This window comes from Mya arenaria, chromosome 10 (assembly GCF_026914265.1).
Source record: "Mya arenaria isolate MELC-2E11 chromosome 10, ASM2691426v1".
NCBI classification, from domain to species: domain Eukaryota; kingdom Metazoa; phylum Mollusca; class Bivalvia; order Myida; family Myidae; genus Mya; species Mya arenaria.
The window spans coordinates 267,280-280,395 of record NC_069131.1 but is presented as its reverse complement, the minus strand read 5'-3'; the positions used below and the strand labels follow the sequence as shown (position 1 = coordinate 280,395).

At 36.3% G+C, this 13,116-nt stretch overlaps 1 protein-coding gene across 1 annotated transcript in view; it reads left to right on the top strand.

Moving 5' to 3' along the window:
• Positions 1-296: 296 nt before the first annotated feature.
• LOC128206686 (sodium-dependent glucose transporter 1A-like) overlaps positions 297-13,116 on the top strand; it is a 30,269-nt gene continuing 17,449 nt past the window's right edge. Inside the window, exons 1-2 of the mRNA XM_052909299.1 lie at positions 297-371; positions 9,898-10,029. Coding sequence (XP_052765259.1) covers positions 9,906-10,029 — 124 coding nt within the window. The 5' untranslated portion in view covers positions 297-371; positions 9,898-9,905. The remainder of the gene's footprint in view (positions 372-9,897; positions 10,030-13,116) is intronic.

The window sequence follows — 13,116 nt, the reverse complement described above, 5'->3', positions numbered from 1 at the left end:
TTGTAAAAATCATCAAAATATTCAGTATCGTTCATACTTGGTGGGCGATGAAGTCCTGAGATTAAACACTGAGACCGTTCTATGATTACCCCCAATGCAGATAGATTAAACAGCACTAAATTCTAAATGTTTCTTCGATCGCCTGCTAAGTCGGATCTGAGATAGGCTGCTTTCCCCCACCGTGTGCGTTTTTAAACTCCTATTATTTGAAAATAAATATTGTTCTTGTTATTGGTCGGTTACTTCCCTTAGTTGCAATTTTGACATTTGTTTGATAAAGTAGCGTGAGTAGGTGTGTCGTGTCGCGTGTGTCTGTTCTTCACAAAAACATCAGTTGACCTTCTAAACTTGCAGCTACTTGCATACATAAAGTAAGAAACTGTCGGTGATTAATTTCTTTATAATCAGTGTAAACATCTGATGTGATTTATCATCTGATGTAGCATTTAATAGTGTCCCTGTTGGAAACACAGGCGTCTGGCTCATTGCTTGTTTTTAAAATGTTGATTAATACCTTTTTTGTACGTGTTATGATATAAACAACACATCTGAAGATAATTAATGCATTTTATAAGTGTTTGATGCTTTTTTGTTGTTATTTTACTTTGTAAACAGAAAGTTTTGTTAATTAAAACTTGTTCTTGATGAAACGCTGTCCTAGTTTTTTGTGTCGCCTGAAAAGACAACATAAAGGGGTTACTTTTGTCGGCGGCGGCGGCGTCGGTGGCGGCGGCGCTGACGGCGGCGCTGGCGTCGTCGGCAGCGGCGGTGGCGTCGTCGTCGGCGGCGTCCGCGTCCCATTTTCCCTTGTCCTGGGTATATCTCCGAAACTATAAGTGGTATCAACTTGAAATTTCATATGTAGATAGATCTAATTGAGGGCAAGTGCAGTGCATAAGAACTGTTACTCTTGCTTCCATATTTTTAGAGTTATTGCCCTTTGTTAATTTTCATGCTTAAAGTTTTGTCCGGGGCATATCTTGTAGAATATAAGAGTTATCAACTTGAAACTTCATATGTAGATAGATCTCATGGAGGGCAAGTGCAGTGCACAATAACAGTAACTCTTGCTTTCTTAGTTTTAAAGTTATTGCCCTTTGTTAATTTTCATGCTTAAAGTTTTGTCCGGGGCATATCTTGAAGAATATAAGAGGTATCAACTTGAAACTTCATAGCTAGATAGATCTCATTGAGGGCAAGTGCAGTGCACAAGAACCGTTACTCTTGCTGCCATATTTTTAGAGTTATTGCCCTTTGTTAATTTTCATGCTTAAAGTTTTGTCCGGGGCATATCTTGTAGAATATAAGAGTTATCAACTTGAAACTTCATATGTAGATAGATCTCATGGAGGGCAAGTGCAGTGCACAATAACAGTAACTCTTGCTTTCTTAGTTTTAAAGTTATTGCCCTTTGTTAATTTTCATGCTTAAAGTTTTGTCCGGGGCATATCTTGAAGAATATAAGAGGTATCAACTTGAAACATCATAGCTAGATAGATCTCATTGAGGGCAAGTGCAGTGCACAAGAACCGTTACTCTTGCTGCCATATTTTTAGAGTTATTGCCCTTTGTTAATTTTCTTGCTTAGGTTTTGTCCGTGGCATATCTCGTAAACTATAGGAGGTATCAACCTGAAACTTATTCCGTAGGTATATCTGATTGAGGGAAAGTGCAGTGCAAAAAAAAACGTTACTCTTGCATCTACTGTGAAATCATTAATGTTCGTAGGTCATTAATGTTCGTGGTTTTCGTGGGTTGGGTGACCCACGAATTCAAGATCCCATGAAATATAAACCCTTTATTCACTTTTTCAATTGCCTTGTTACGTACATAGTATATTCTTTACAGAGGTCACAGTATACAGTGTTAAAACCTGTCTCACTGTATAACTTACGATCATTATTCTGTTAATATATTATAACTGCTTTTAACAAATAATGAACCAAATCAATTAAATGTGTTTTATGCAGCAAATGACAGTTATAAGCACGTGTTTAAACGTGTGCTGTTAATGAAAATCTGCAAGTTTACAAGATGTGCGTGATGAGTGTCCATACTCGATTTTTTTATTTAATAAAATAGTTAATCGATTACTAGTATATTGAAGGTTACTAAGCACCGAACGTGACAATATACGCACCTTTTCGGCGTTTTCACAGTTTGCAAAATTCTTAATTGGCATTCAATGGCTTCCCCTATCTGTATTTATGATCAGGGTACATCTTCTTTTATTACATTTATTCCCAATTAAGTCGATAAGTGACATGGGTATATGCACTAATTGGCATGTCGTACCACATTAGCAAGTGTCATAAACCGAGTGACGTAGAAGACGGAAATCACGGGCCAGCGCGTGGATATTATGCAGACGATCTAGGACGATCGCATCTTCGATTTTTTTTTCAAAAATGAAAATCCACGAATTCAAGTACCCACGAAATTGTTTTTTTTCGGCAAACCACGAAATTTCTAAATATGTGCCCACGAACATTAATGATTTCACAGTATATGTTTAGAGTTATTGCCCTTTGTTAATTTTCAAGCTTAAAGTTTTGTCCGGGGCATATCTTGAAGAATATAAGAGGTATCAACTTGAAACTTCATAGCTATATAGATCTCATTGAGGGCAAGTGCAGTGCACAAGAACCGTAACTCTTGCTGCCATATTTTTAGAGTTATTGCCCTTTGTTAATTTTCATGCTTAAATTTTGTCCGGGGCATTTCTCAAAAACTATAAGAGTTATCAACTTGAAACTTTATAGATAGATAGATCTTATTGAAGGGGATCGCAGTGCACAAGTTTATAAATGAATAAAATGCCAATCTAACAGCTATAATGTCGACAGTAAATAATTCGTCAGGGGACACATCCGACTCGCGGAGTTCTAGTTCATATTTAAAATGATTAATGCACCAGTCATTTGTAACCACGCCCCCCCCCCCCAGGTCCGGGGAATAGCAGGGACTTTGACTTTCGGTCCAGCCAACCCCGATGGTAAAATCCCCACCAAATGCCCCCTCACCCCAGGGACCCTAGGTAAGGCCCATTCCCCGCTATATTTTTGCCAACACAAAACCACCACATTCACCCGGCACTGCTGGGCCACCTGGAAGGTAAAAACAAGGCCCATTTCCCGGCTATCCCCGGTATACCCCCGGACCTAGGGGGCCGTGGCTACAATTGACTGGTGTATTTATAAACAAAGCTGCACTCTCACAGATTGAACGTTTTTGACAAGTTTTTTATTTTTTGCCATGGAATGAAACAATTTTTGCGCAAATCTAAGGAAACCAGTTAAATAAGACTGCTGACAAAAAATAAGATCGCATAATTTTTAATTTAAGTTCAAAAATTGATGTTCTATGCATTTTTCTTACACCGTTAGTAACAGATTAAGCTAAAACATTAATTTTTGAACGGAAATATGAAAATCTTTGATCTGATTTTTTGTCAGCAATCCTATATTATTGGTTTGCAGATATTTACCCCAAAATATGCTCTTTCCAAGACAAAAAATAAAAAAAGTTGTAAAAATGGTATATCTGTGAGAGTGCAGCTTTAAATATACAGTACCACTTATTAATAATATTAAATAGCAACGATAAGTAAAACATGAATTGAATCGGAAATAATCGATTTGACATGTTTGATATCGGATTTGAATCGAATCAAGCTTTTAGTGAATTGTTGCAGCTCTACTAATAATTGTGTTTTATAACATGCTGATTGACCATAACTTGCTTTGTTCCTGAAGTTAAATAGTGAACAGAGGAGAGGAGGTCCTTGAGAGGACCCCTTGATAAAAATAGAAAATCATGACGTCACAACAAGTTTGCATATGGGCGTAAATATAAATGAACGATCGGGGAAATAACAAAATAATATTGGATTCATTTGAAATTTTGCAAGACTTATGATATACAGGTAAACAGAAAGTTCAATTTAGATACTGACTATTAATACATGCATTGCAGGCTAGAATACTAGTGGACGTTTATTCATCCCTTAAACTATAATGAGTCATTGAAACATGTAAATGTCTACTGTGTATGTGCATTGAGGCAGTATTTATTTACTACGATGTTTAATAATTTTATAAATGGCATTGTTACGATTTTATGTCCAGTGGAAGCCTGTTTACTACCATATTTGAATGTCTATTCGAAAATGGTATGTACCATAATACCAAACTAGTATCTTTTTCTACTAGTACTAGTATCAGCAGAGATAATGACCCTACATCTAGTCTATGCAAAAACCAAAAAAAAAATACTTACAATCCAAAAAATGTTAATTGACTGAATTCTGTACCGTATGGTATTATTATAAGTACCTTGCATGTAGGGTTTTAAAGAGTTTGGAAGGGGCTGCACCCTGTCCTTTTTTTTGAAGAAACCTTCTGCCCTTATTGAGGCCAACATGGGCACCCTTCTGCCTTCATAGAATTAAATGCTTAAGACTGTCAACCATTTCTCTTGCACAACACAATTCCTTCCATTTTCTGTTGAAAACATAATGTTCATAATCTTCAGTCCAATACATTGCGCCTGTCTTTCCCTTTGCATCTTTTCCTTCTTTTGAAGCCAATCAGATTGCATGGTAAAATAACAATTGGCAATATATTATACAAATAAATGGAACTCAACTCAACTCAGTTCTGAATTTAATTAAGTTTGATTATGGATTGGCAAAGTTCTATAAAATCTCTGAAAATAATTGAATTCATTTTTGTATTTATCAATAAGTGAAAATATTACCGCCAAGTGCAAATGTTTTGAAATGTATTGGTGTTTTTTTATGCTCCCCTTTGAAGAAAAGGGGGTATATTGCTGTGCACATGTCGGTTGGTCAGTCAGTTGGTCTGTCGGTAAACAAAAGCTTGTCCAAGTGATAACTTGACAATTCCTTGACCTTTTGTCATCAAACATGACATGAAGGTTGGGCCTGACCAGTAAATGACCCCTATTAATTTAAGGGGTCATCAGTTCAAATGTCAAGGTCAGAGTGACCTTTAATGGGGAAATTCTATCTAAAGCTTGTCAGAGTGATAACTCAATAATGCCTGGACCTATTGTCATCAAACTTGTCATCAAGGCTGGGCAGTGACCTTGAACACAAAATAGACAATTTCTGGACCTATGGTCATCAAACTTGACATGAAGGATTCGCCTGACCAGTTGATGACCCCTGTTGATTTTAGGGGACCATAAGGTCAAAGGTCAAGTCACAGTGACCTTGAATGCAAAAGGGTTGTTCGAGTGATAATTTGACAATGCCTGCAACCATGGCCCTCAAACTTGACATTTAGGTTGTGGGTGACCAGAAGATGATTGTATGGATTTTGAGGTCATAGAGTTAAAGGTCAAGGTCACAATTCATATTGGTCATTAAAATTACATTACATTTATATATTTTCTGCTGCTAAGAGGATACAAGTTTATCTGCAAATACCAGTCATCATCTGAACATGATTAAAAACTGTACCTACTATACCCACACTTTGAATTATCATAATTTCAAAACTGCCTCAAAGGCATCCAATGTCAATGACAAATCAGCTGTCATTTCGGTCCATGCATATTTCGTTCAATTGTCCAAATATTCTTGACAACATGGCGCTCATGGGGGGCCATAGTGTTTGACAAACATCTTTTGTAAAGCTAAGTATTTATGACCCAAATCCAATGGCACCAATTTGCTCTTTGTGTTATTTAAATCTCCTGAATAATTTTGTGCTGTGTAATCAGGGGATATAACCAGGGGGTCCAACGTGAAATATGTTCGCCGAATTTTAAGTGAGGGAAATTGTGTGAAGCCGAATAAAATGGCGGCGTTGAACTGAATTTTGGTGTTTCAAGGATGTATTTTCACCTGGTAAGTAAGTTATATCACCTTTCTCGCAATATAAATACCCCTACCCGGAGACCACACGTGTAAGCGTCTCTCGGTTTTTTAACCTATGTCTCTAGAGGCATTTACAAAAAAGTTTTTGAATGTATAAGCTGAACGATTGATTGTTTACAAAGTGAAAATAGAAAATTGCGAGACTTGAAACTGTGTTTTCGGCCCAAGTTTACCATTCTTGTACCTGTTTTAGCTAATTGTTATTGAATATTTGCATTATTTATCTTTTCGACCGCTACTGCACTTACATGGGTATTATACGGCCGATTTTTTCATGTTTAAACACCTTTTATGTTGGGCGACGAAGTTTTATGCAGATTTTGTGTGAAGCAGAATCAGAATAAGCGTGCATTTTCACAGATTAAACTGTTTGACAACTTTTTATGTAAGTCCTGGAACGAGCCATTTTTGTGAAATTCCATGGAAGCCCGCTATATAAGACTGCCGACAAAAAATTATATTTAAATTCAAAAATATTTATGCATTTTTTTTTAAATCGTTAGTAACGGTTTAAGCTATAAAACGTTATTATTTATATTTCTGCGATCTGATCTTTGATTAACAATCTTTTAATATCAGTTTACTATTACTTATGCAAATAATTGTTCTTACCAAGACACAAAATGAAAAAAAAAGTTGTAAAAACAGAATATCTGTGTGAGTGCAACATTAATAGCGTTCTTAAGACACATTTTAATATTAGTAATAAAAGAAAATGTGGTACCCGATAAGAACATGCCACATGTTTTTAATGCAAAATTACACACCAGATACACCTGTGTACTATTTTAGCAAGATTGTAAAATTCACCATTTTACACTGACCGAAGATAAATTTATCGTATGGGAAGACCCCACAGCCTCTTTTAATTAGACGATGTTGAGGGTATAAACACTTCACTGCGGTCAATAACTTAAGTTTACTGAAATACGTGTACCAATGTTAAGGTAGTCTTAAAGGGTCTAGAATAAATAGTTGAGTGGGTTATACATTTGCGTGAAATTCCACTATCTATAATCCTGCGTTGATAAGAATACCATATACTCTTAACAAATTATTTTAGACCAGGTTAGACAACATAAATATCAGTACATTTCAGTGAAAGTAAGTCATTGTGCTTTATTATTATTATTATATCATATTATTTATTTCATACATATATTTTGTTATTTAGCGTTGTACCCAAAGATCCATTGCAAGACAACTGCCGGGGTAGGTGGGGTTGGGTATGGGTATGGGTAGACTTAAACTGCTTTAAAACGTATTTCCGTTGGTAAGATAAAATTAGACTGATAACATTGCATTCATTGTATTTGCTGTATTGCAGGACGTTCGTGTTACATCAAGAGTTCTTACATTTATTAACCGACTAATAATTTGATTTCCGAGTTCATATAGATGAATTGCTGGAATACTATACAAGTAATTTTGCATAACAAATACACGGTACATTCAAATTTCCTTTTGTTATAATTATTAACCCTTTACTTCATGTAAACCTAAGCCATTTCAGGCTGCCAGTGTATGGCTTATCAGTTCATATCAGTATCCCTACTTCATAGGAGATTATTGATATTATTGGAATTTTAACCCTCATGTATTACAAACCTATTTTCTTAGTATTTCTTTTGGTTTAATCAATAAGTCATGACATGTAAAGTTTATAGAGATTTAAATTTCCAATCCAGTCATATAAATTTTATTTTGTTATCTAAATTATTTACGCATGATATTCATAAATAAGCAGAAAAATATGTCAAATTTGATGAAAATTAATTTTTATTTCACTTTTATTTATCAAACATAACACAAAATATTATATAAACAACATATTTTTATAATTCATTTAATGCAACCTGAATTGAAACAAAGATGGACAGAATTAAAAAATAATTCACAACAAAGAAGCACGGTATATTTATATATATGAAACAGAAGAAAAAAAAAGTTGATCAACAGTCACAGTACGTATAACTTTCGGTTATTAAACAATACAATGAACAAATAAAGTTATTATTCAACTACTAAATGAGGCCTGCATGTTGTTGTTTTCTAAATTTATATTGTTTATTGCATGTCCAGGTATTGTCATTTGGGTTTGATTTTAAAAATCCTCATTTCTCGTATCCTTGGGTGTGTGACGCTGAGGTCCGAATTCGCCATCTCGACGTCGTACTCAAACTAATTTTAATCGAAGCCAGAATGTTCCGATTCGTCAGACAAACACTGAAATATAAATGACATTATTCAGGAATGTTGTTTTAAACTGAAGTTAACAAGGGCAGAAATTAGCTCTACATTGCATTCTTGTGTATTCGAAAACACGTGTTTCAACAGCTGATCGATGTTAAATTGGGTCATGTCACAGTTTAACAATAGGGATAGTCATTATTTTATAACACATTTGTACTTACTTTCAATTTGTAGAAGCAGATGCACATTTTTATGACCGGATTAGCGAAACAGAAGTGGCACATATGTCCCATATAATGATTTATGGCCTTTGTTTATACAAGCCAGATGATTTTTTGTTTATCCAACATGGCCAACATTTTGACACGTTTTCGAACCATGACCTGTGACGTCAGGCGCGTGATCAATAAAATATAGTTGTATTATTGGTAGTTAATTATAATTTGCAGTATTGTGTAAATTTCCACGAGGAAAACGAGACAGGAATGCCCACAAACCTGCGCAGTCAACGTTTTACCCATCTTTGATACCAGTGACCTTAATTCGCGATTTTCCGAAATTCTTTAAATAGTAACATAGTGTTTTTTTTAGTGCATTGTATTTATCGATGTTTATACTTCATGAATATGAATTCATAGCGAATAAACAAGCATAAGGTATAAAAATAAATGCCCCTACATTACGAATACTTAGGATTACGTATCTATGAAGCTATGGATAAAACGTTAAGATCCGTATCTATGAAGCTATGGATAGATAAGTAAAATTGCGTATCTATGAAGTAAAGGGTTAACATGTGTTACAGCTCATGTCTTAATTAAACTTTTATTAACGCATGTATATTCTGATTCAGCTTCACACAAAATCTGCATAAAACTTCGTCGCCCAACATAAAAGGTGTTTAAACATGAAAAAATCGGCCGTATAATACCCATGTAAGTGCAGTAGCGGTCGAAAAGATATATAATGCAAATATTCAATAACAATTAGCTAAAACAGGTACAAGAATGGTAAATTTGTGCCGAAAACACAGTTTCAAGTCTCGCAATTTTCTAATTTCACTTTGTAAACAATCAATCGTTCAGCTTATACATTCAATAACTTTTTTGTAAATTCCTCTAGAAACATAGGTTAAAAAACCGAGAGACGCTTACACGTGTGGTCTCCGGGTAGGCGTATTTATATTGTGAGAAAGGTGATATAACTTACTTTCCATGTGAAAATACATCCTTGAAACACCGAAATTCAGTTCAACGCCGCCATTTTATTCGGCTTCACACAATTTCCCTCACTTAAAATTCGGCGAACACATTTCACGTTGGACCCCCTGGTAATATCTCTTTTCTTAAGTTGAATTGAAATACCCCTGGAAGAATTCTTAAAGTGGAAATGGTTGTTATCGTCCAACTTCCTTGTTCTTGTCCCATTTAACTGTCAACTTGTTTCATATTTAATTTGAAAGTAGATAAAGGTACTTGTAAATCTTAGTTGTTTGTAACTTAACTCACTAATGGGAAGAAATATAAGAATTGATACATGGTCAGTAAAATGATAATGCATTAAAAAAAATCTAGAAGCTTTATAGGTCAATATTTTTAAACTAGTTTGACTGGTTATTTTATTTGGTTAATTAACCCTAGCCTAATAACGAAATAAATGAAAAATAGGCTTCCAAGCTGACCAAACAACCGCTATCATTGTGATCTGTGTGTTATATGATTAGTTAAGAGCTTGAATTTGGTGTAAATGCAACAATTTGTATCTTAATACCTGTATAATTAATCAATTGATATTGGTAGCTGGCACCATGACCCAAACAGAGTTGGACTGTGATGTTAAAGGGAACGCCATTGATGAGGAACAGAATGTTGGGGCAGTTGACACAGACTCATTTCTGCCAGTTCCAGAAACTGAACTCAAAGGTGTAAAAGGTGAGGTACAGACAATGACAGTTTACATAACACTGCAGATATATATTGAGGTACAGACAATGACAGTTTACATAACACTGCAGATATATATTGAGGTACAGACAATGACAGTTTACATAACACTGCAGATATATATTGAGGTACAGACAATGACAGTTTACATAACACTGCAGATATATATTGAGGTACAGACAATGACAGTTTACATAACACTGCAGATATATATATAACCCTAACCCTGCAGATATATATGGGCAGATTCAGTCTTGATATACGTTCAATTTTGATGTAGACACTAGCTCGAGTATTTTGACAGTAGCTCGAGTTTGTAGACACTAGCTCGAGTATGTAGACACTAGCTCGAGTATTTAGACACTAGCTCGAGTATTTAGACACTAGCTCGAGTATTTAGACACTAGCTCGAGTATTTAGACACTAGCTCGAGTATGTAGACACTAGCTCGAGTATTTAAACACTAGCTCGAGTATGTAGACACTAGCTCGAGTATGTAGACACTAGCTCGAGTATTAAGACACTAGCTCGAGTATGTAGACACTAGCTCGAGTATGTTGACACTAGCTCGAGTATGTAGACACTAGCTCGAGTATGTAGACACTAGCTCGAGTATTTAGACACTAGCTCGAGTATGTAGACACTAGCTCAAGTTTGTAGACACTAGCTGGAGTATGTAGACACTAGCTCGAGTATTTAGACACTAGCTCGAGTATTTAGACACTAGCTCAAGTATGTAGACACTAGCTCGAGTATTTAGACACTAGCTCGAGTATGTAGACACTAGCTCGAGTATTTAGACACTAGCTCGAGTATTTAGACACTAGCTCGAGTTTGTAGACACTAGCTCGAGTATGTAGACACTAGCTCGAGTATTTAGACACTAGCTCGAGTATGTAGACACTAGCTCGAGTATTTAGACACTAGCTCGAGTATGTAGACACTAGCTCGAGTTTGTAGACACTAGCTCGAGTATTTAAACACTAGCTCGAGTATGTAGACACTAGCTCGAGTATGTAGACACTAGCTCGAGTATTTAAACACTAGCTCGAGTATGTAGACACTAGCTCGAGTATGTAGACCCTAGCTCGAGTATGTAGACACTAGCTCGAGTATTTAGACACTAGCTCGAGTATGTAGACACTAGCTCGAGTATTTAGACACTAGCTCGAGTATGTAGACACTAGCTCGAGTATGTTGACACTAGCTCGAGTATTTAGACACTAGCTCGAGTATGTAGACACTAGCTCGAGTATTTAGACACTAGCTCGAGTATGTAGACATTAGCTCGAGTTTGTAGACACTAGCTGGAGTATGTAGACACTAGCTCGAGTATTTAGACACTAGCTCGAGTATTTAGACACTAGCTCGAGTATGTATACACTAGCTCGAGTATTTAGACACTAGCTCGAGTATGTAGACACTAGCTCGAGTATTTAGACACTAGCTCGAGTATTTTGACACTAGCTCGAGTTTGTAGACACTAGCTCGAGTATGTAGACACTAGCTCGAGTATTTAGACACTAGCTCGAGTATTTAGACACTAGCTCGAGTATTTAGACACTAGCTCGAGTATTTAGACACTAGCTCGAGTATGTAGACACTAGCTCGAGTATTTAAACACTAGCTCGAGTATGTAGACACTAGCTCGAGTATGTAGACACTAGCTCGAGTATTTAAACACTAGCTCGAGTATGTAGACACTAGCTCTCGAGTATGTAGACACTAGCTCGAGTATTTAGACACTAGCTCGAGTATGTAGACACTAGCTCGAGTATTTAGACACTAGCTCGAGTATGTAGACACTAGCTCGAGTATGTTGACACTAGCTCGAGTATTTAGACACTAGCTCGAGTATGTAGACACTAGCTCGAGTATTTAGACACTAGCTCGAGTATGTAGACACTAGCTCAAGTTTGTAGACACTAGCTGGAGTATGTAGACACTAGCTCGAGTATTTAGACACTAGCTCAAGTATTTAGACACTAGCTCGAGTATGTATACACTAGCTCGAGTATTTAGACACTAGCTCGAGTATGTAGACACTAGCTCGAGTATTTAGACACTAGCTCGAGTATTTTGACACTAGCTCGAGTTTGTAGACACTAGCTCGAGTATGTAGACACTAGCTCGAGTATTTAGACACTAGCTCGAGTATTTAGACACTAGCTCGAGTATTTAGACACTAGCTCGAGTTTGTAGACACTAGCTCGAGTATTTAAACACTAGTTCAAGTATGTAGACACTAGCTCGAGTATGTAGACACTAGCTCGAGTATTTAAACACTAGCTCGAGTATGTAGACACTAGCTCGAGTATGTAGACCCTAGCTCGAGTATGTAGACACTAGCTCAAGTATTTAGACACTAGCTCGAGTATGTAGACACTAGCTCGAGTATTTAGACACTAGCTCGAGTATGTAGACACTAGCTCGAGTATGTTGACACTAGCTCGAGTATGTAGACACTAGCTCGAGTATTTAGACACTAGCTCGAGTATTTAGACACTAGCTCGAGTATGTAGACACTAGCCCGAGTTTGTAGACACTAGCTGGAGTATGTAGACACTAGCTCGAGTATTTAGACACTAGCTCGAGTATTTAGACACTAGCTCGAGTATGTAGACACTAGCTCGAGTATGTAGACACTAGCTCGAGTATGTAGACACTAGCTCGAGTATTTAGACACTAGCTCGAGTATGAAGACACTAGCTCGAGTTTGTAGACACTAGCTCGAGTATGAAGACACTAGCTCGAGTATTTAGACACTAGCTCGAGTATTTAGACACTAGCTCGAGTTTGTAGACACTAGCTGGAGTTTGTAGACACTAGCTGGAGTATTTATTAAACAATTGAAATTAAATAATCTTTTAGTATTTTGATATAAACGCTTACTTTTTTTCTTTTGTTTTTCTAATAAACATAGAAAACAGTGCTAATCAATCAGTTAGACAAAGGCTGTTTGCAGCATTTTGAGTATTTTGACCTGTTTATTGTTTTCCCAGATGAAAATATGTATATCACAAGTTTTATATGTGCATTTGTTGTTAAAGACTGACATTGGTATCCTTGTATTCA